This window comes from Anser anser (assembly GCF_964211835.1).
Source record: "Anser anser genome assembly, chromosome: 4".
NCBI lineage: Eukaryota > Metazoa > Chordata > Aves > Anseriformes > Anatidae > Anser > Anser anser.
In genome coordinates, this window is record NC_139724.1 from 51,336,967 (window position 1) to 51,361,793 (window position 24,827).

The 24,827-nt window shown below is 39.1% G+C and overlaps 2 protein-coding genes across 2 annotated transcripts in view; one reads left to right on the top strand and one right to left on the bottom strand.

Annotated features, from left to right (window-relative positions):
* The window catches only part of LOC310899376 (OCIA domain-containing protein 2-like), a 21,347-nt gene extending 12,732 nt beyond the window's left edge, over nucleotides 1–8,615 (top strand). The window contains exon 8 of the mRNA XM_083835679.1: nucleotides 198–8,615. The gene's annotated coding sequence lies outside the window, so the exon portion shown is untranslated. The remainder of the gene's footprint in view (nucleotides 1–197) is intronic.
* LOC310899375 (OCIA domain-containing protein 1-like) lies at nucleotides 7,742–23,468 on the bottom strand. The gene is made up of 8 exons (XM_083835674.1): nucleotides 23,312–23,468; nucleotides 22,710–22,794; nucleotides 18,922–18,975; nucleotides 18,395–18,442; nucleotides 14,552–14,681; nucleotides 12,740–12,948; nucleotides 11,237–11,386; nucleotides 7,742–8,625 (listed from the first exon to the last, which is right to left on the bottom strand). The coding sequence occupies exons 1-8, from the start codon at nucleotides 23,360–23,362 to the stop codon at nucleotides 8,588–8,590; spliced, it is 765 nt and encodes a 254-aa protein (XP_083691800.1). The 5' UTR covers nucleotides 23,363–23,468; the 3' UTR covers nucleotides 7,742–8,587.
* Nucleotides 23,469–24,827: the final 1,359 nt, after the last annotated feature.

Consider the following 24,827-nt stretch of genomic DNA (forward strand, 5'->3'; position numbering starts at 1 on the left):
ATGTTGCAATATTTCTTAAGCATGACTTCAAAATTTTAAAATAGCATAAAATGTAAGGTAACTGACCCCCCCAACAGCACCAGCTATAAAAGGACAGGGAAGACCCACAACACATTCTGTACCCTGTTAATTAGATAAAACTGGGGCCAACTGGCTTTCATTGTGCTGTGACTTACATGTGTGTTTGAATCTTCCAGGTGGCTGGACGTGCATTCGTGGGGTGAAATCAAACAGATGCTGGAATATTTTAGATTGGGTGGTTTAGAAGACCTAGCTAAACTTTTCAGCTCCGTAAGGATTGACAAGAAGATACAAAAAAGTGGCTTGGCAGTTCCCAGATGAAGTTTTGCAGGAAAGCAGATGCTTAGAGTGTTAGTAGTTATACCACATGATGCAGAAAGGGCCACCTAAGTGCATGCTTATTATTTTACTTTATGGAAAAGGAAGACAGGACAAGCTGAACAAAACCTTCTGTGCTTTTATGGCCAGACCCTCAGGATTTTTCTGCTCGGGATGATAAGCTCCTGATGACAAGCACAGACTGCTCTGAGAACTGTAAGTTAGTACAGCTAATTTTGTAGTAATTGTGTACAATTTAATGAGTTAAACCATATCGACTGTTCCTATGACACATTCCGTGCAAGTTGGTTAAAGAACTTGTTTTTCTTGAAGAGGAAGATGAATGCATTGAACTATTAAAAAAAATCACCTATTATTATTAAAAAAGTCACCTATTAAAAAAATAGGGAAAGATTTGAGGTAATCAGTTGCTTCCACTATCTTTATTTGTCTGGAATACAAGAGGAAGAAATCTCCAGGAGGAAAAATAGTTCATTTTATAAAGTATTAAGCATTGTTTGTAGAGTGCTAAAACTTTTTGTAGTATTTTCTTGTCCTAGTAAATGATATACATTCCCATTTGGTAGAAAGATGTTACAAAAAGGCTAAAAAATCCAATGAACATACACAGCTTCCTACTAGTCATTTGTACCTGGAAAGTAGGGCTTACCTCACCCAGAAATTAGGGAGTGTAGCTGTGTGCTTAGGGATACCACAGCTTCGTTGTAGTCCACAGCCCGGAGAGAAATAGAAAATGTTACATATCTGATTGCTAAAATCAATAAATTTACAGAATTCAGCTGTAATGCATGCAAAGTGAATAACTTCATGTAAGCCTCAATCCACTCCATTAAATTATGAATAGAAAAAGGAAAGAGTGTAAGAGGAAACCTATGGTGACATTAACCTTCAATGCCTGCAATATATTGCTTTTCTCTGGGAACTTTCCTATCAGCCATTGAAAATAATTTCACTAATACTGTATTCAATCCTATTTTAGAAATGTAGTTGTGTTTTAGAAGGGAAAACAATTGCAGGTTGGAAACAAGGCACGTTGCTGTTAAAATCATGACTTTGGGCAAGCCAGCTGGTCTGTCATTCTCATTTAAAACTGGGAATGAAGAGGAGATGAAAGCTTACTGATCAAGTTTTTATAAATCTGTACCAAAAGTAAGATTTGGGGCATATTCTGTTACATTTTGAAAGAGACTGGGATAATGGGCATGCTGAGCACCCGCAGCTAATGGGAGGGCAGGGCTCTGGGAGAGGCCAGTAAGCAGAGCACCAGCTCTGGGGCAGGAGATAGGACAGCAGCCTGCTGGACCGGGCCAAGGGGACGTGTGAAGATGCAGCTAGCTCGGGTGCCACTCTGGTACCTCCAAGAGCGATGCTAATTTGGGAGAACAAGTTTTCACAGCAGGACGTTAACACCTTACAAAGCTATTAATGTGTTTTTGAAAGAGTGGCCATGTGGACAAAGGGATCTACTCCTTCCTGTGCATCTGCTGAGTCCTTTGTTTTGTTTTGAGAAGGCTTCCAATTAATTAGGCTCTGAAGAAATAAATGGGACAGTTCTCAAGGGCAGTTCAAAATCTAGAAGGCTTGAGAAGGCTTCTGGTCAACACATTGACAGAGAATCTGCCAAAGGAAACATGACCACATTTATTGATGACAAAATGACAGAAGAGCTAAAAAAAATCCCAAAACCTCAGTGCTGAGAGACTGAGTAATAAGCCTCATTGTCATCAGTAGCACACGAGAAAAAATGTTAATTGCATCATATGTCTGGTTTTAAATTACTCTGACATTCTCAGTACGGAGACTGGGGAGTCATGTTGCATGGTTTTCTGAGACAGCAGATCTGTGGTCTACGACAGCCAAAAGGCAAGTAGAACATAAAACATTCCTAGGAAAATATAGACGTGTAATACATAGTGTGCCCTTACCATGAACATTGTGGTGCTTCCACTCAAACGGTGCACAACAGAGCTGAGATACACAAAAGGGGAGGGGGAAAGAACGATCAGAGGTAGAAAATGGTTTCTTCTCAAGAAATGAACTAAGTAACTCTCCAGTTAAACAAGCCAAGATGAGGAATATAGTGTCTCCATCATCAAAGACGAATAGGGAATGAGTAATTGCTGTTTTTCATAAAACGACAACCAGTCAGCACTCAGTAAAATCCAATTTAAATTGAAAGAAGCACTTCTTTACACAGCACAATTCTGTTATTGCCACAGGATGTGGCAAAAGCAAACAAAAAGGCTCCAAAAGGCACCATCGCCCCAGAGAACTGGTGGCTGTGAAACATCTGGATTTGCACGCTCCAGCTGCAGCCGTTGTCTCAGGAAGCTCTTACGCTCTGATCACTGGAGGACAGGATGGTGTACTAGTGCAGGATCTCTTTTTAGCCAAGGTGGGAGACAGGACCACCATTACAGCGATTCTAATGTTCTTATAGCTCTTTAAAAAAAGAAACGAAAAAAAAAAACCACAACACAAGCTGAGAGTGTTGCCAAATGAAACAAAACACGCAGTTAATGCTTAAAGTGAAGATTGAAGCATCTTTATGTACAGAGAACACAAGATCAAAGACTCCTGAGGAAAGACATATTGTAATGAAAGGGATTTATATGTGGTTCTTTTCTCTGCTTACTAAGGGTAAAGCAGCATTAGCAGGGGAGCAGAGGTTTTTCCTGTCATTTTTGACATACAGATTGCCTGAGCAGTGGCATGTCCAAAGCAAGTGCCAGAAACAAAAACCACTTACCTGAAGTTTTAAGTGTTACTTCTCACGTGAGTGTCTTTTGATCATTCAGCAGCAGCGCTGTGCTGGTAAGTCACATGGGCAAGCTCAAGTATTTCAGAGCAAGAAGCAGCTTTAATACCTCCTCCTAGGGGCATACTTAAAGCCTACCCTTCCCTCACTCCAGCTGTAGGCTGAGATCTCTGATGACTGCAGTGGACATGCCCAAGCTTATCTCCTGCACGTGTAATACTTAAAATAAAAATCCGAAACCTTAGCCAGCAGCAAATGCTTGCCACTTAATCTCCCCCAGTCTACTGCTTAGCTCCGTGAATCAAGCAGATCGTCCTACCCTCAGAAGCTGCCCTCGGCGGCTGTCAGGCACAAAGCCTGCCCTTGTCTGCCCCGGGGTTTCCTACCAGGCTGCCCGGCAGGTGGCTGCTGGTGGGTCGGCCAGCTGCCCCGCCAGCCCTGCCAGTTCCCCTTGTTCATTATCCCCGGCCTGTCGCTGCACAGAACTCACGCGGGGCTGCGGGGCTCCTCCTCGTGCACTTGTTGCTCCCGCAGCCTTCACAGCCGTGCATCATCTAGCAGGTACAGGCTAAGGAAGCAAATACGAATGTGAGAACTTCATAGAATGTAAGGGGACGAAAAAATGGACTTAGCTCTTCAGTGTAGCCATATGCACTGACTGCAGGACACTATATACCAGCAGAAATATTTTCTATGTAGCACTGTGTATTTCTATGATGTAGACATCGTTAATAACCCATCAATACTGTTTAGACATCAGCTACTGCAACCAGCCACCCTTTTCTGTACCAGCTATGCTATTATAAAATGTTAGTTATCCTAAGACACTTACGATAGCAATGACATTTAACATACAGAATTAAACCAAACAAAAATGATTCTACAAAAATTATTTGTGTCATTAAATTTATATAGAACTTAAATTTTAGCTTAATTAAAACTTAATTAAAAAATGTACTAGAAATGTGCTTCCAGTGTGGATTAGAAAGAATAAATAATGTATATTATTCCTGGTAAGGAATGAATTTGCCATTTTGGGCATTGGAAGCAGTTCATGCTAAGATTGTGTATCCCAATTCTACACATCATCACTGAGCAGCAGGAAGAACTACAAAAAGGTTACACACTAGGGATTTTTTATCCTAATTTACTTGCAGTTTTGGCAAAGGCAGTTTATCAAACCCTTCATTTCTCCTTCATCTTACAAGTTTTTTTCTCAGGTTAACGATAAGTGAAAGCTATATTTGATTGAATATCCTTTGTATCCAACTCTGTATTACCATTCTGCTATAGATGGTAAAACCTCAGGAAATTTTGAATCTCTTAATTGAAAAAAATAACAGTAACTGAGTAAAAATGAGTAAACAAGTGCTAAGTATTAAAACACTAACATATAAGTAGCACAGTATCAGCATTGTTAGCGTTAAAGAGAGTAAACAGAAACAAATGCTTTAGATGATGGCTATTACTGTGTGATTCTTTCAGAATTATAGTTTTAATTTATCTGAACGCATATAAATGAATCCGCAAGAGATTGTCACGTACTACCCAGCAGCTCTCTCAATAGCTGTTTACTTTGGTCACATTTTACAACCTGAGTGGCTATGTGTTTCTAGTTTTGCTTTATTGCTTTACTTAAATAAAAAATACTATTTTTTTTTCTTTTTTTCCCCTTGTTATGTGGAAAGAACAATTCCCTTGTTGCTCTTATGACCTGGGACCTTGCCCCGGCCCAGGCTGTACATGTATGAGATGCTCTGGTCCCGTCCTTGGTTCAGGGCTCTTTCTAATGCAGCTACTCAGGAATCCCTCAGAACTTCTGTCAGGTGCTGCTGGCTTACATCCAGTTCTTACATTAGCAAAGAAAATATTTAATCTATGGACTCCAGGCATACCTGTGTGCAAACTTACTTTGGCTTAGCTGAAGTAGTGCAAACCCCTACAAATAGCCCTAAGGCAAGAGGCTGACACAGCAAAGAGAAGCAAATTTTCCCATTTACTGCCTCGAGATTGAAATCCAAACACGATCTGTTAATTTCCCTAAGCCATTTAACAGGCCACCAAGCTACAAAACGTAAAGGGCTATTTATAGTGCCATTGTGTCCTTTAACAGATTACGGAGATAAGCCAGTCTGGCTGCAAACCAGAAAGAATGTGTTGCAAGCAAAGCCTCGCTACCGAAAGTCTGATGCACGTGTGGCAGCCGAGGGCCGTAGCTGGATGCACAGCTGTGCCGCGCGCAAGGACAGACCGGGTTCCTCACTACGAACAACCATGGGGAAGATAAACAATTCTTCCAACAAATAGCAGACGAGTCAGGAAATCTGTGGGCTTGGTTTGGAATAGTGCACACTATTTCCCCAGCCTTCCACAAACCTGCTTTAGCTTTCATTAGGTAAATCGAATTATTTTTCATATACACATTTCTCTTCAATTTAGATGTGTACCAAACAACTTCGGCAGGAACAAACTCCTCAAAAGGTCCCACTGTGTTCTTACTTTGAACACGTCCCTCAATTTGGGCAAAGACAAAAGCATTTAGGACCAGCATTTTGTTAGAGCTTTACCAGCTGCCAAAGAGCTGAGGCACTTTACACAATTGCCTCCCTCTCTGTGCTCATGCACATTAGTAACAACAGATTTTAGGACAATGCTACCAAATCCTTTAAATTGGCCACGCAGCTGCTTATTGTTAAGAGTTTTAAGAAACAGTGAGAGCAGTTACTTTAAAGCCTTTTTAGAATTGTTCACAGGGAAAAAAAAAAAGACTAATTTGCTGGTGTTTGCTTTAGGGTATAGCAGTTAATTTTTTACATAATTAAAGTTTATTCTGAGGAATAAAAGAAAATTTATTTAGCTTTACAATAAAGGTGAATTGAGTTAATTCACATTTATTACAAACACACAGGTATGATGGCCCATAGGACAACTTCAGCTCTTATTTAATGCCACTCTCTTTGTTGTTAGGTCAGGCTGTAGAAGCAGCCAATTGGAAATGTAAGTGGTAATGCAAAGCGAAATTCTTACTGTGCTGTCTGGAGCACTGAGGGACCTAAATGCAAGTAAAACAGTCAGCATTGTTAATGAATTAAAAATATGCTGTGTATGAGCTGGAAATACATTTAAACATAGAACGGGGAGGATCAGTCCTGCTTTCTTCACACATTCACCATTCTTCCTAGTTCTTTACACACAGACACATTTTCAGTGATAACCATGCCATCGGCTCTTAGGATTCAGCAGAAAAATAAATTATGCAAGTGCGGCAGAAACGCAGAAGCTCCTCATAAGTAACTGGATACCCTATATGAAATCCTAAGGCTGGAAGAGAACACTCTGAACCAAGGTGGTACTGAACGGAAGGTGTGCAGAAAAAGGGGAGACTGAACTCCCACAGCTACTGAGCAAAGCAGCGATTCAACACGTGCTTCGCCACAGCAAGATGAACGTGACCCCACCTTGGCAAAAAGCTACTTTTCTACAGCCTATTAACAGGTATGATTGTGACAACTCTTGTATTTAATGCTTAGAAAGCCAAATGCTCAGGCAAAAACAGAATTTTAAATTGTTTGATGGTAAACCCAACATTTTCCTAAGGAAAAAAAGTATGTCCTCTGAGAGATCCTAGCCATATGCAGCAGAACGAGAACATTACGCTCAATTTAGAAATACACGTTACATTAGGCAGCGTAGGCCTTTAAAACATTAATTATATACTACATATGCCTTTTGTTTTCTTCACTGAGGAAAAATAAAAACTAATACAGTTTATGTAAAATGCTCTATTTGTCCACTTGAAATATTAATTTGAGGCAAGAGTCTTTGAGATCCCATTTTTATATCAACAGCTTGGAGACCTTTTATTTGCCCAAAATTTTCATTCTTTCAACAGAAAAATCATTTCTTCTAATCTGCTCTATTTTAATCACCTAAATCTTCTGCATCCTGTTACTTGGGTAACTCACAACTAGGAAACTTTGTTTTCATGATAAATCCAGTCAGCTTTGGAATGGTGCACTAAAAAATATATAGTAATGTAACTCTAGCAAGCTTCCTGTATTTTCACAGTTCTCATCATGGGCACAAGAAGCATTCTCTCTAAGTTAAATTTCTGATACAACTTCAGGCTCATCCGATTAGCACAATCCTCTCTCTCTCAGCTTATCTGATAGCAATCTTCCTGTTTTGATGGTTATAAATAGTACTTGTCTCTTAAAGCATTCCCTCATCTTTTAGTCATTTTCTCCCTCCCATTTCAGCTGATTGTTCTTTACCTACCTAAAATTACCTTCTTACTCATGTTGCTCTGCTGCTAGTCCACTAAATCAGAGTCAAGAACTTTCTTCTTGGTAGGCTATTTTTCATCTCCAACAAAGAAGCCAGCAATGCTTTTTATGCTGTTAACTTCATCATGGTTTTTGCTCACCTATAGCCTAAGAGTCAAAACAAAAACAATGCTGTGAGATTACACAGCACAACTGAAAATGAGAGGATCTAATGGACAGAAAAAAACAAGTGTTTTGAGACAGAGCAGGTGATGCAAACGTTAGGAAATACTTTTCAGTAGTTTTGCCAACGTAGCTCAGTTCTTACAGGTAATAACAATGCAATACTCCACTGATCAGGATCTTTTCTCCATGAACAGTCTCAAATGTTGTTGTTTATTTTTTTTTTTGGCCATGACAAGCACAAACGGAGAAAAAAGACAATGCACAAAAATTAATATTAAGTCAAGATATCAAACTTCTAACAGTTTGTCCAGTTTAGCCTTTTGCACTTAAATATAGCTATTTTAAATACCTGCAGTTTCATTCAATCATTTTATTCTGCATTGACTGTCCTAAGAGACCCAGTGTGGGCAAATCAGAAGACCAGTATAAAAACACAACTGTCACCCAGAGAAAGCTTTGAAAAGGCAAGTCCTATTCAGTACAGTTACTCCTGTATTTGGCTAGTTTCCTCTACCCTTTTTCTCCTAATAATTCAGTATTATTCCAAACATTACTAAGTATGGTAACATTTTAAGGTTTCAAGCATACTTTCAGATAAAACACAGTGAGAGATTATTTCTACAGGTAACTTTTAATGCAAATCTTCAAAGTTTCAGAAGATCGTTATTTTTTTCCTTCCCAATACATATAATTGCTTTTATTTACACACATTTCACCCCTTCTTGTACATTTATATTAGTTATCGCTAGTTAGCTTTTTCATTCTTAAACAATAGCACTAATGGTTTACAATCATGACACCTCACAATACCCTAGCTTGTCATTTATGCAAAATAAAAAAGAATCTTCAGCCTAAATACATTTTTTTTTTTTAAAATATTCCAGCAAGTCAAGATTTTCTCATTTATTAGTAACTGTGCCTGGCAGAACACATCAAAGCTGCCAGTATTCGTGACTGATAAAGATGAAGTTCAAGTTGGCTGACAGGAGATAATTTTCTTCAGTTCTTCATTCGGTTCTTACTCATCCCAGGTATCTCCATACTTATTTACTTTAACTGAAAAAAAAAGAAAGAAACAGTAGTCATGTTATTAAATTTAACTCCCAAAGCTATCCAGTGCCAAAAACTAGGGTACATTGCAATTTGAAGTAGTAAGTGGGGACAGCATCAGTCACAGTACAATACACATCTAATTTAAACTAATTTTTAATAAATGGGGAGAAGAAAGTCTGTAATTCATTATTCTTTAATGAATTAATACTCAGCCCAGAGGCCTACTGTGCTGATTTCTGCCCTGCAGAATTTGTAATTACTTTGAAACAAACACAACATGTGGGTGAAACAAAGACAATTGGTGGAAACGGGCAAGGAATGTTACAATAAATATGTGGCTACATAATGTAGTTATGCGCACAATTGGATGGATTCAGGATAGTTAAAAACACAAAGACAAACAAAAATCAGTAATCCCTACTAGGAAACTACTCAGCCATTATTATTTGGCAGCTTCCTTTAGTACAGAAGTGAGTCAGAGAAGAAAAAACAGAGTACTGGTCTTAAAGGATTTTTTTCAGATCTGTCTTGCATAGTTGAAAAATGGTTTGGGTTGGAAGGGACCTCAAAGCCCACCCAGTCCCAACCCCCCGCCATGGGCAGGGACACCTCCCACCAGCCCAGGCTGCCCTAAGCCCCATCCAGCCTGGGATGGGGCATCCACAGCTTCTCTGGGCAAGAGGAGCAGATTGATATTGCAGGTGAGGCACAATGAGAAGCTGTCTCAACCTATGATTTGATTGCCATTTTTATTAATCATGGCAGCTTAACAAGTCATGCTCATTCCCTGAAAAAACAGTCCAGTCCAGTTCACTATGCAGCTACTCAAATTCATACTGTTACAACAAAGGGAAAAGGCACCAGCAGATGGAAGCTAGGGACTGCTTCCTACATGGTTAGTTTTCCCTTCTGTCCTTGAATCAGAGGACAGAAACCCGTCTCCTATTTGCTAGTCTGGTTCCTACAACAGGGAGATAAGATGATGAACAAAGGGGTAATGGTTCAGGATGTACAAACAAGTAACGTGTCCCATATGACACAAGAAGCTGAATCAGATTTTAGCCCATGACATCAGTAGATTTAAACATACCTCCACTTATAAAACAATTCTGAATTTTTGTACTCCCTTCTTACTCCTTTCTCTAACAAACAGGTACTCTTGAAAGTTTATTTACAAATCTCATGCGCTGCTCAGTGTAGTTCTAGTCTCAAAGCCTGACTACACCCATCAAACAAAACACAGAAATACAACAGAGAAGGCAATATTGTGGATTAACATTTTATAATAACTCAAATAACTGAAAATAATGAATGCATTCTCATTTCTTAGCCATAAGATTTGCCATGGAGGATGGCAAGGTTTGCAGAATGCTGCCTAAGTTTTCTCCTTATGGCTTTCAAGTGATGTTTCTACTGGCTTTCTATTTGTGGAGAATTATATTGAAAAAGAAATAGCGTAAATCAATGATTGTGTAAAGCAGCTGACTGAACTTAGAACCTGAAAGAACAGCTCAATAATTTCTTAATGTTTCCTTTGACAAAGTCATGTAATAACAGAAAAAGACTTATTCTCTTAACAACATTGAAATCACTACCCGATCATTGTTTGTAATTTTTATTTCAAGACCATGTAGATTTGTCTAAAGACTAATGATCTGGAAAGAGTATTACACAAGGATGTAATAGATTTACCTTCCTAAGCAACACTGTTCCAAAGCTTACTATTACTATTTTAGACCTTTCTGCATTTATATATATATGTGTATATTTATTACAACTGTGTATGCCTAATAGGAAATATCATCTATTCCTACATGTCTCATTGCGTTGTGATTGAGAAGGCTGGACACTGCATACAAAATGAAACAATTACAACTGACATTCCTCCTGCTGACATCGTTTTCACAGATGTCACACTAAATAACACCGTTCTAGAGCGAGTAAACATAAATTGCTACTGGTGTCTCCTTTTCAAAAAACCTGATCAAGTCAGAGTTGACTGAATGAAGCCTTATCCTTCAGGGCACTGCATTCTTATTTTGCTGTGTAAAGTTTTGTTTCTCACTGTGAAAACAAATCTCAATATTGCTGCCAAATACCGTTTCCTTCCTTTGAGTTTTAATGTAGGGTAATGAACCTCTACAAACAATGCTGCTATAGAAATGCGCTAATTCCACATGAAACAATTCATAAATGCCCCCCACTTCAAAACCATCAACTATGTGCTCTATTTTGATAGAACAATGCTATCTAAAACATGCACCCCCCTCCATAGCTAAAACTCTTCACTCTCTCTGAGCTCAGAGAATTCTTTGTTGAAATATGTTGCACAATGTATTTTTTAAAAAAGAAGCTATGAGATTTTCCGAGTCTGTCCCAAAGCAATATGGACAGAGAAGAGGATTTACAATCTGCTGTTGGAAGATCAATCTTTTTGAAAATAGAATTAATTTGAAATATGAAACAATAGATTACATCACATATCAGATACTTGCAGATACTGTAACAATGTTGCTTAAAGGGTAGGCAGAATTAAGCTTTGGGTCTGTAACTATTTTTAAAAATATTGCTACTGTTTGAGTTTACCATGTATTGTTGTGAATCAGCACATTACCTTCCTTAGCTGGTTTTTCCTGTGGCAACTTGATTGGAGTTTCTGCCTTTGGTGGTACCATTACTTCGTATGTTTCTCTGTGTTTATTCCTTAATTCTTCATATGTGACAGTTTTTTTTTTACGACTTTCTTCTGGAATTGGAGCAGGTTCTGAAAACAAAACAAACACCAAAATACTAGAAATGACAATCAACTAAACTTGGCTACAACCTAGTCTAGAATGTCAGTTAATTACAGCTCAACCCCAAATGAAAAGGAGCGTGACAGCTGCAATTCAAAATGCAACTGAGAATGTACATGGTCCTTAATTCATTCATTTCCTTTTATCCTTTTCATTTTGTCTGTTTTAAAAGATCAGCAGTTAACTTATTTTTGTCATTTTATCTAGTGGAAAGCCTAACAGTCGTGTGGTCCCCGATGGATAAAACAGTTCTGGTCACTTTATGTAAAATTAATGCTAGTCATACATTTGATATATTTATAATTTCTGTAGAGAAACCTGAGTGAATCTCGAATGTCTGCATTCAGGCTTTACATTCTGCTATCAAAGCATTGGGACTACATCCATCATAGGTCACTTAATAAACACTTTATCTACATTTACAATGCAGAATCTTGGTTCTATACTTCAGGCTTTATAAACTGTCAATATTTGTAATGAAGTGTTATTACAAGTCCCTTGACACATCTACATCCAAAACTTTTATATAACTAAAAGTGAGTTGCATGAAAGGGCTTTTTTTGTGCGTGAAATAAGACATTTTCATTCGAGGAATTAAAAACACAAACCGATTCAAAACATGTAACTGCAATGGACAGTAGCTTCCTCCTTTGTGTACCACAGAGATTCAGAGTAGTGTTTCCCCTGCCCCCTGCAATAGCTGAGGATAGAGTTCATATTGGAAGGAGGGCAACAGCTGCACAAACCAGTACTTTAAAACCATTTTACTTCATGGAAAAATCAGCTGTTGCATGAGAGAACACAATATGCATTCAGTTCTCAGAAGATTTAAACGTTTGTCACATTATAAAAAACATTTTAATATCACTGAATTGTAGTAGTATACAGTTAAAGCACCACCACTGGTGAAAATGAAACAACTTAAACCATAGTCTCTACCATTTGTCTGCTAGCCTTTCTTATCAGGTGCAGTGAAATGGTTGGCATATTCACTTTAATTTAAATCAAAAAGAACTTCAAGCCAGGGTGAGTTGTCTGCAGGTTTAGTTTCCTAACAGACTAAACCTTGTAAATTAATTTACTTGCAATTAGAATGACAAAAAAAAAAGAAAAAAAACCACCTATATTTAAAGTTAGAAAATAACACACATATTTACCTTCTCCCTCTGAAACAATTCTGGGAACTTCAGGGTGTTTAATTCAAAAAGCTGCATTATCCCACACGTTTGCATGGGATGGAATTAAGTTTAATGAGAGAACTATCTAAGAGACAGCTAAGAGTTACTGAACTACCAATTGCTAAATACTAAGACGTATCACACCTTGCACAGCATAATCAGTGATTCCTGTAGGCGAAGATTCATTCAGGGAAGCACTGAATGGAACAGGTTCGTAGCTAGAGAGGCCTCTGTCTGTTGAACTATAATCATCTGAATATGTAGAAGAAAGTGGGAATCCAGCTCTCGGAGAAGAAGGTTCAGTAAATGACTGAGAAGGCGTATCTGAAAATTCAGATTTCCGGCTGGAACGGCTGAAAAATAATAAAATTAAATATTAAATACAGAACTGTTAACAAGTTAAAATTAAACTATAAGAGTAGAGTTGTGTGCAGCTGCAGAACATACTCTGGTAAATGGTTTAATTTATTTTCCAACAACATGAATTACTGTCTTAAAAAAAAAAGATTTCTTTAACATTGCAAAGATCTATATAGTCCCTTTCTCAACACCCTTTCCTTCCTCCCAGAAAATCAAATCATACCCGAAAATCTCTAAAACAGAAGACAAAAGAGAAAGTGTTTTGCACTTTACAACATAAAAATGACAATCCCTCCCCCCAGGGACTCTTCAGAGAGCAAAAACGCATCAGACACAAATAGTACAGGGTGTGTCCTTGTAACTAGTGGCAGCATGTGAACTACAGTTAGTTCTAAAGATCTTTTAGGAAGAATTTGCAACTTAAAACCCTGCGTTATTACAAGCTACTATAACTGACCAATAATACACAACAGAAGAAAAGGAGAATGAAGAACTGTGTTGGGGAAACAAAACTGTAACAGTTTACTGAGTTGCTCACTTAATTTTTCAGCAGAAGCATTAATGAGTTTTCTCAGAGAAAAAAAAAATAAGACCACACAAAAAATACTATGGAAACCGATGCTTGATACTCTCGAGTATTCACTACCAACTCAAACTGGCCCTACAAACCACTACATAGTAATTTGTCTGTCTCTATCAAAAATGCCGTCCTCTTGGTGCCACTAGAGTATGCATTCACCTTGTACTTGAAATTTCTGTTCAGCTGTACTTTTAATTTCATATGAAGAACATCTGCAGTTAATTTGCCTACAAAAACCTTGCAGACAAAACTGTCATAAATCTAAACCAAAAAAGTAATAGAAATTTAATAAAGTCCTACATGAAAATCTAACAAATCTTAGCACACAGTAATAGCAGGACTCACTATCTACTCACTATCCAAAGATTGCTATTGCTGTCCCGGTTTTGAATCAAGGGTTTAAGTGAGATATTCCAAAAGTGATTTGTAATTAAACACCACTTGAAGTAGAAAACATTCTGGAACAAAACAGGAAATAGTTTTAAGAACCTGATGAGTTTCTCATATGTACAGCATAATGCTGTTACAGATGTAAAGGATTTAAACAAACAGCATTAAGTCTGACCACCATGCTTCTTCCTGCACTGATATTGTTTACTGAGCTCTTTCCTTTGATAAACACTGAAATCATTTCCACCCTCTTCCTACTTCAATCAAACTAAACTATGGGAAAAGCTTCCAGAAAGTAACACTATTTTATTTCAGTTAACTTAGTTTACTTCTCAGCTGAGAAGGGCAAGTTCTGATGTCACACTACTGTAAGTAAATTCCACAGGAAAACAAGTCTCTCTTATCAAAATATATTCCTTCTAAATTAAAATGCTTCTTTTTCTATTCCTCAAAGTAATCAGTTGTATGTAACAAATTCAAAATGTGTGTTTTACAGCTGGCCAGTTCATACAGATGATACAGCTTCCTGAAAGTGGCAGAAAGAGGCAGAAGAGAGAGGAGGAAAGGTGCAGATCTGAAGGTGTAGATTATCTGAAGGTTTAAATTTAAAAGAATTAAATTCTTACGAATGCGAACTATGTCTCTGAGCTTGTCGTAGAACATCTCCTATTGGGGAGTCCTTCAGTTTCTTAAATTTCTCGCTACAGATTGGCAAGTAGGATATCTTTCCAGCCAGGTATCCACACGTTCCAGCAACTTTATTAAAAGAGAAAAGATGATTTTATATGCTGTATCATAACATTCAACATAGTTTTAAAGTAATCATTTCCAATGAATTACACAGCACCTTGAATTAAAGAAAAAAAAAGATTAGATCTGAAATAAAAAAATGCAGTAGTCATCTCTTTGCTAGTTTTGTGGACAAAGGGTACTAAAAACAAATGCAAGAGCTGAACAGAGACATACTTAGAGAGACTTAGACATGACATGAGTATCTGATGACTTCAGCTAGTAATTAATGAGTGAAAGGTAATAAAGAAGAGAATTCCCGTCAGCTTTTCCCAAGATCCAGAAACAGCAACTATCAAAGATGACAAAATGGTAAGGAATAAACAAAGGCAGAAAATTCTGAGAATTCAATCCATCAGAACAGACAGATCCTGAAAAGGCTTTCACCAGTATGAAGAGAAGTCTACGAAATTTCAATACTAGGCTCGTCATCTTCTGAAGAGGTTGCCTGAGGACAAACAACTGAATTATTTGAACCCTTGCAATCTGTAGGCAAACGCTTTCCGAGTGGTGCATAAGACATTTTGATCTGCCAGGCAGGACATAACACTAAATGATCACAGTAGTTTTTTTGACCAAATGAGAATTCAAACTAGATATTTAGCAAAATAAAGTTAAGCAGCATAGGTGATTCTCTTTGTAATTTATGCAAAAGGTTAAAGCTCCCTTTTCTTGAGGTCTTCTAGTCGGGACACATGGAAACATCTCTTGAGAAAATGTTTTACCCGAAGTAATTAGTGGCTAAAATATTTGTTTTCTGTTATTACATAACTGACAGCCAGATAATCTACATTTTCCAAATTAGTACAGTAAATCAGGTATCGTTCTCTGCTTCTTCTGTGTTCACTGTAACAAGACTTTAGAGAAGCTAATCAGAGAGATAAAGGAGGCCAGGTCCCACTATAGGCTAATACCAAACAGAATCATAGAATATCCTGAGTGGGAAGAGACCCATAAGGATCAGAGTCCAACTCCTGGCTCCACACAGGACCACCCAAAAATCAGACCCTGTGTCTGAGAGCGTTGTCCAAACGCTTCTTGAATTCCGGCAGGCTCAGCGCCATAACCACTGCCCTGGGGACCCTGTCCCAGTGCCCACCCACCTCTGGGTGCAGAACCTTTCCCTAACGCCCAGCCTGACCCTCCCCTGTCCCAGCTCCATGCCGTTCCCTCGGGTCCTGTCGCTGTCCCCAGAGAGCAGAGCTCAGCGCCTGCCCCTCCGCTCCCCTCGTGAGGCCGCCATGAGGCCTCCCCTCAGCCTGCTCTGCTCTGAAATTATATTTTAAACTTTAATACTGGATTGAAATATTGTCCTTCCTTGACAGATATACCGTGTCTTTGCTTATCAATGTAACTACTCTTTTGAAACCTTGCAGAGAGCATTGGTTATTCTCAGAGAGCTCAGCACCTGCCCCTCCGCTCCCCTTGTGAGGGAGCTGCAGGCCGCCATGAGGCCTCCCCTCAGCCTGCTCTGCTCTGGGCTGGACAAACCAAGGGACCTCAGCTGCTCCTCATGTGTCTTGATGTCTTCAGTCCCCACCTGACCCAACTATGTTAACTAGATATAAAAGACCATTACTGCAGTCAAGCATGGATACACTTCAGAGTCTACCAACCAGAAGAGACACGGACCATTAGCAGACCGTGATCAACAAACACAGCTTTGCTATGCGCAGATCAGTGACACCAGGAATGCAGGAATGTTCTTAAGCTGTTTTATCATTGTTTATCATCAGCTAACTATGAAGTAGCAGCGTCTGGAATTTGATGTGCTCTTCTTTCAGAACTCATCAAGGGAAAAAAAAACAACACAACTGCTTCCTTTGACCAGATGTCACTGCAGGAGGAATGTACAGTTAAATTATGAGACATGATTTGGACCTGTAAACCATGTCTCTGGCAATACTTAGCAGGAAGATCCTGTAGACAGTAGCTGCATCTAACCTAAACAATATGAGAATGAAATGAAAACTGCTTAACTCAGGCCTTTTAAACTGCAACTATGCCTCCTCCCTTCCCCCCAAATGCACCTAAGATGTATTTAAGAAGTACATAAATCACATATAGTTACCTACTGAAAAACAATCAAAACATACTTTACATGGAAAGTTCTTTAAACATAAAATGAAAGTCTGTATGCCCACCAGTGTACACTGAACAGAAGCCAGAAGAATTTTGACTAATAACCTTAACTTTGAGAAGAGCTGGTCCAGTCCAGCTGCTCCTTATTTTCTCCTTTGATTTCAAAATTTAGTTCTTCTAAATAGGAGGAACATGGCCCTTACTTACAAATGCATAGGTATCAGGGAAATAGCAACTCTATTATTTATTAGAAAGGTTTGTTATAATATTGTTTGGCGTTCAAAAAAGCAAGCAGAACTTACCATAAACAAATGGCAGCCCTAGTCTCTCTCATTCATTTATCTGCTTAAACAACATTTCCTTCACCACAAATCATGGGTTTTACCCTCTTCCCACTGAAGTAAACTGTAATAGTAACTGGCTGTAACTGACTGCATCTGGGCAGATTGGCAAGATGGCAACTTCCTGTTTGACTGTCATGTATTAAATTGAAAAGGTTAATTTATTAATTTATTTTTGATTATACTTAATCCAAAATCATTCACAAGAAATTGCTGTTTTCCTATAATTGTACACACATAACGTCCAGGAAAAAAAGGCACTAAAATAGCCTGAATGGGACAAGCGAGACACATGAATAATGACCTTCAAATTAGGAAGGGAGGGGTGGGTGTACTCTGGCAAAGTACTTCAGGCAGACTTCACTGCAGCAGTATGCTGTTCTAATATTTTACAAGATGTTATTTAGACTCACAAAGTTTTAAACAATGTCAAAAAGTTTTGCTTGCCAGAACAAGAAAAAATATTAAACGGATACTATGAACAATAAATACAATCATTGTTAAAAATCAATTTCTGATAGAAGCATCATGAATTGCTAGTATTTGTAGTTCAGGCACTAAAAGAAAATGCCATTGTTTCTTCCCTCCTGTCAAGTTTATACAGCCAAGGAAAATATAGAAGCTAAGTCAAAAGAAGCATTTTTCATTTACTTCTTTTCAACTATAATAATCTCAGGAGATGCTTTAATAGCAACAGGTTACATTCCTACAGACACTTTTACTGAAGCATGAATTTATTTCTGATGATGCTGTTTCATCTTTAAATTCTACCATAGAAAAATGTTCATCCGCAATGGACCATCACAAAAGGGGAAAAAAAATAGGCTTGTACAAAGTCTGTTAGCAATATTTTCATCTTACAGGCTCACATTACACTTGCCAAGAATATTTTGAATCTTAGAATTCTGTAGAAAGTCTACAAACAAAACTTATCCAAATTCAGTCGCACAAATTCAAAGACGAATAAATTAATCACTCTACCTTTTGATATTGAATACATTCTTCTGGTATCAGATGTTGTAGTTAAACATTTCGAAAAAGTTGCTGACTGATAGAATCAACTGCAGAAAGGTGAAATTTATTCACTGGATAAATCAGATCACATAGCTACAACCTCAGGCACAGTTTTACCAATATAAGCATGAAGTGAAGTCACAGTGAATCAGCCAGCTAGTCTCATGGGGATTACATCTGAGCAACAGACTCCAGGACCTAAGTCATAAATGCAAGCTGAATTTATGTATAGTTTTTACTTACATGCAACTTTAGTAAAAGAGCCAAATCTTGAGGTCTCTCTCAGAATACCTGAAAATGAGGAATGAAAGTAATTATTCATAAGTTATTAAGAATTAAGTTGAAGAAACACTAACTGTTCTATGAATCCAAAGTGACAGTTCTCTTGCATAATATCAGGGGTAGCAGGTTACCCTTTAAAATTTAAATTAAAGAAAATTCAAGAAAACCTAACATTGGAATTCCCCATAATATTAAAAAAATCTAACAAGTACCTCTTTAATCATATCACGCACAGTATCACTACACACTGTAGAATACATTGTTTCATAATCACTGAGATATTGCATATGGCAAGCAAAAGGTAAGAATGTGATTTTAATTAAAAGTTCTGTTCTTTTAGTTTCAGGAACTGCAAGTCATATAGCTTAAGAGTCAGAACCTCTCTTAATTACCAGCAGATTAGGTGTTAAGTATAGTAACTTTAGTAAAAACAGAAATTAGTTTATCTGAGCAAATTCAAATTAAACTAAGTATTTTTAACACCTTACCTTTTTTGATTAAGAAAGTAGTAGCAAGCATGCTCGCTGCAGCCAGAGGAAAAGCTGTAGGGAAGAAAAGTTACTTAAAATATAATTTTCAACATTTTCAATAATATTTAACAAAATATACAACAAAACTAGAGTTGTTAGGTCTTGCTAGGTTCATTTGTATGAGAATCTAAGCATATACAATTAAAAAATTTTATGAAGTATGAAACATTCTCAAATCTAGCTTTGAGATCTCCTATAAATAATGAAGCACTGGTTAATGTGTTATCCTGTCCTCATTGGACTTCATGCTTCCTAAAATACAAAAGCCAGTGGCAGATGGGATCAAGGTACAAGATTCCAGGTGCTGACATCCATCTACAACTGCTACGGCATCAAGATGCAGCGCTTTAAACCTGAGAAGCAAACGCAGATTTTTAGGAGAAAAGGCCACATAGAGGCCTGTGCCTCTAAAATTTTTTGATAACCAAAAAAATCTTGATTTTGTTTTAATACGAAAACTTTTAAATAACTCCAACTCTTAAAGAGAAACAAAACGAACTGATATAAAACTAGGTAATCCAATCAGTTTTACTCATCAACAAATGAAAGAATGAAGCAAGTTTTTCTTTAGCTTACAGATCAAGCTACACAACTGGGGATAGGTTCAGGAATGCAGAGAAGACGATGAACACAGAGCAGTATTACCTATCACAGTATTACCTATTACAGCAGTATTACCTATCACCTATCACAGTCTGCTTAACAGTTGACATCAATTTTTATCGTGTTGAATTACTTCGGACAGCAGAAAGCATTTGGAGATGGCAGGAAACAAAAGGAATACTTTTTCAAGCAGTGATAATTACAATATCGGGAAGATGAAACTTCTTTGTAACTATCTGTAAGACCACCAAGATAACACAAGATACAGTGATACCGAAATAACACCCATGGTAATGCTAAAGTCGATGACATTAAGGCCTCACACTTGTCACAATATTACTACACTTTAAGCAGCTCTGCAAATACAGATGTTACAAAAAGGCTCGGTGGCTTGCAGTGACTTTACCTAGGGGAACTTTTTTGTAAACAGCACTACCTGTTTATAGTATTTTGAAGCGCACAATCTGCTAGTTAAGTTCCTATTTCAAGATAAATAGTTTGCAAAACTATAATTTAATAGTGTTGTAAAAATTCTTAAAAATACTATCTGTTGCTTTTTCTTTTACAAATTCAGACAGATCTAAACTAGATTAGGAGTCCAACTAGCATTTTAGGGTAAATATGACTGGATGTCACTTTTAATAAAAAGTATTGGTTCCATGGTTTACAAGCAAGATTACGTTAACATTTCAACAGAGAACATAACCTCCAAATGTATTGAAAATTAAAGCCCTAATGTTTTTAGAAGATCTAGACCTAGATTTTCTGAAAGTTAAGAGTTCTAGATTTTTTGAGATACAGAATGGCAGTGCAGATTTCAATCTGAATGGTAAGAAAAAAAATCTGGAAAAAAAAAGTTATATAAAAAAATCCATCAGAACTTACTACAGAGGACAGAAATGACTTATACACCTAGCACAAATGTTCTGGACATCAAAGATAGGTTACACACCATAATGGCAACAAATGCTACTAAGTGCACATATAAATGACATAATATGGTAACTAGAAATCAGAACAGCAATAGGTAAATGAAAATTGGAGTCCAACACAAAAATCACTATGCATATGCAAGCGTAGAAAATAAATAAAAGCAGATTAAAAAGATCAGAGAACATCGCTGCTTTCCACTGCTATGGGCAACAAGTACTCGGCTTGAGGAACAAAAGAAATCGTAGGAAAAATATTGGAAGGCTGATACATCAGCAGCAAGTCATTAAGGGTGGGAATGTCATGTATTCCAGTCAAAATGGTTTTCTGGGGGAAAAAGTCACATCAAGTGCGTGATTCTGTTGATGGGATTAAAAGTGCAAAGGATAACATGGTAGATTGCAAAGTGATTTTTTTTTCTGTATTAGAATTTATACTATACGATAACATGATTACATGTTTTACTGGTATTACTAATGTTTATTAAACTGAAATAAGAGATGACTAGCAAGTTTTCTGAAAGAGACGTTATCAATGAACTGTTGCAACACAGAGGGTTTGTAAGAACTGGTAAAAATTAGACTCCAACTTGGAAATACATAAAATTATAATAATACCCGTGAATAACAAGAATTGGTACAGTAAGAAGCAATGATGTCAAGGCAGTCACACAGGCAGCCTATGCAAAGGAGTGTTCAAAAACCACATATTGATCACAGCTAATACAAATGTATAGGCACATGCGATGCAGAACAGTGAAAAAAAGACAGGAGATCCAGAAAACAGCAAAGGGCTTTAGGTTCTCCTAGAGAGATAACAGTACAGTATGCAACTCCTGAAGAAAAATCCAATTACTAACGTGTTTCCCTGAAGTGAGACTACTCAAGAAACTAATTTGGGGCTTCTAAACAGTACCTACATGTTGCTTCTTCAGTCTCTGCAAAAAGATGAACAGGGCAGTAAGCTTCCCTGCTAGTCAAGAACTCAGAGCAAAACACCCGAAGAAAGACAAACAACTCCCTCCCCTTGTGTCCTCCATGAGAAAGGTTATCAATTAGCCACAACAACCATCTTACTGCTAACGAACCTGACTCTCTTCACTTCCAAAAACGGCTGGATTTTACCAAACAAGCAGAAGGCTTCCAACCATTTGAATAAAAGTGGAAGAAGAGAATGCCAAAGTAATAAAGAATGTCTCAGTTGAAGTAGGACCTTGAATTGTTAATTCAAAATTATAATGGCTTGTAAGTTGCCACTGAAACTACTGGCTGCCAGGAGAAAGCAGAGTGCCAATGTGCTAAGTTTAGCAAACCAGCTGCTAAATTCTTCTTCTGTCCCAGTCTCTACTAAACCACCTACCAGCATTAGGACTAATCTACTAGAGCCTGATAAAATAGTGGAGAGCAATCACTTCAAAAGGCTTGTTCAAAGCTCTTAATCAGGTGTATATAATACAGGTATGTCCTGAACGTTTGGACTACAAACACAAAGTTAAAAAGTAATGCAAATCAATTCTCAGTTGATCAACATTTTAAGAAAAACAGAGAATTTAATCTTGGTACTTCAATCAAATTTTGACAATATTCTGTGAAAATAATGCAAATTTATTATTGTCTACTTAGCTGTAGTGCAAAAATTACTGACTGCAGAATCACATTTGCGAATCTTAGCTTTTATTTACCAAAAAAGCCCAAACATCTGGTGTTCACAGACAGCAATTTTCTTAAAAAGTTGAGCTAAGCGATTAATACAATGCTCTTTTCGCCAGCCTCCAGAAAGACAGAAAGCAATAGCTCTAAGCTAAAGTATTTTATTTTTGCATTCTATAGGTAACAAAAATTGAAAGCATACAAATGACAAACAAAAAAGTATATCCAGATACATAAATAAATGTGGGACTAGGTTAATTATAACTATTTTCCAATTTTTAATAAACATGTTAATTGAAAACGTGAAGGGATCTCATTATAAAGGATAAACCTTACAAATCATGTTGTGCCTTTTACACAACTCCTGTCCTGCAAACTTGTAATAAACAGACGTGAATCCTACATAGATCAACACTCACTGGGATGCAGTTTTAGGCCATGGGCAGCTTCTTAATGAACTGCCATGAGAGCTGCACCTGGACCTTCCTTCCTTAAGGCCTCAGATGCCAACACACGCTCTGAGCAGGAGGAAGGCAAACCAAGCCGGCACCAAACCCAACTTACCTCTATACCGGGCGCTCTCATCAGCGCACTCCTTGAGGAGCCTTCGTTCCTCCTCGGTTGGCACATAAGGCTTAGGTGCCACATTCTTTTATTGGGGAGACCGATTAAAAAAAGAACGAGAAAAAGGAAGGTTTAGAATTTGTCGGTGAAAAGCTTACTATAGCTTTCAGGCCTCACAGTGCCTGTATTTTGACGCGGTTGTACTTAAGGAACCAACACCTTTTTGTTTACATGAAATATACCATTACAAAAAAATTACAGAACAAACGAGAGGAGAGAGAGGGATATATTCAGTGTGTGCTCGAACTCAGCCGGCTCCTTTTCCCCAGGAAGGCCCGCTGGGGCCCCCAAGGCCAGCTCTACGTGGCCGTGACCCCCCCAGCACCCTGCGGGGCCCTGCCCGAGGCGGCAGCGAGGGCACGGCCGGGCCGGGGCCGGCCTCAAGGGCACGGCGGGGCGGCACCGGACAGCGCCGGGCCGCGGCTCCCCGTCTGTCCGTGTATATGTACGGGGGGCCCGGGGCTGCCGCCTCCCCCCCGCAGCACGGCCCCGGCCCCGCCGGGCCCCCGCCCGCCTGCCGGGTGCCGAGCGGCCGCCCGTACCTCGTGGGGCTCGCCCACCTCCCCGCCGCCGGGGCCCTGCCCGGCCTCCATGGCGGGGCGGCGGCAGCGGGAAGCGGAAGCTCGGGGCCGCCCCTCCGCCGGGCCCCGACCTCAACGGAGGCGGGGACGGGGACGGGGCGGGGACGGGGCCCGTCGTGGGCCGGCCCCGCTGGGCGGCGGGCCCCGGGCGGGTCCCGCAGGGAACGGTTCCTTCCCCCGCCGCACCGCCTGCCCGGGGCATGCCGCCCGCCTGTAGCGTAGGGAGCAGGCACGGCTGCGGCGGTGGGGGAGCCTTGACAGGTAACTCGCGTGGGGATGGGTTTTTGTACCCGTTTTAAAACCGTTAATATGTATCTCGGTATTAACGGGCGTCTCACCCGCCTGTAGGGGGGCCCTGACACCTTCCTGGCTTTGAGAAATTTTAATTAGAGTTTATTTGAATTAGAACCAAGCAAGAAGCTGGCAGGCAGCTGCTGTCTGAACCTGTAAGTGGTCGGGATTTGGTGCTCAGCATCGTGTTGGGGTGCGTCTTGGAAAGAACCTGGTGTTTTTGGAAAGAATCCGCGTGCTCGCCTCTAGCTAATGCTGTCGAAATAGCAGCTTTAGTGGGTGAGCGCTGTTTATCAGAAACAAGGAAAAGCCGAGGAAAAATGATGTTTCTGGGAGCGTGGTGCATGCTGTAAAGTTTTCCTGTAACCACTCGGTACTGCTGCTTGATTTCGCCGTGTCCTGTTCTGCCTCTGCTTGCCTGGAATGCACCGCTCCCTGCCAGCCACCCCTGGAGCAAGCCGGTGTCTCTCAGCCCTGGGATTCAAGAGAAGAGGCTTAAATTGCTGCTGACTGATGGCGGGACAAAAAAAAGCCTGTGCCTGGAGATAGGAAATGCAAGGCTTAGAGGCCGAAGGTGTCAGAAATCAGTGGGGAACGCGCATGCAAAATATCTGAAATTAGTAGAGAAAGCGACTATGAAAGGAATGCTGTGAGCATGTGAGGGACCCGGGATAAACGGAGTTAGGAGTGTGTGAAGTAATAGGTTTGGCTGCTTATGGTGGCTGGGTGCACCAGCGAGAAAGCTGTAGAGGAGATGGGCTTATGAGTGCTGGATTCTTGAAGTAAGCTGGGGGGATAGAACCAAGGAACTGTGTATTTAAGTTTCTTAATTCATAGTTTTTATCAGACAATAAATAAACTTCCAATCTGCATGAGATTGTTCTGCCTCTTAACACAGATTTCTTCCAGCCTTCATCTCTGCCTATCATCTGAGCCCACGCTAACGAAGCACATGCCAATAACTGAGCATCAGTTAGGCACATTATTAATCCCAATGCAAAATATTTTGGCCTCATCAACTCACAGTGGTTTTATTTATGGCCTCTAGCACAATTCTAAAGGCGATTTATTTTGTTCTTCTTCCCATTTGTCTTTCAGTACATTCTAGGCAAAGAGTACAATGGTTTTCTTAAAGCTTGCATTTTATAGGGGAGGACGTGTTTATGGACTGCACCTTCTCTAAACA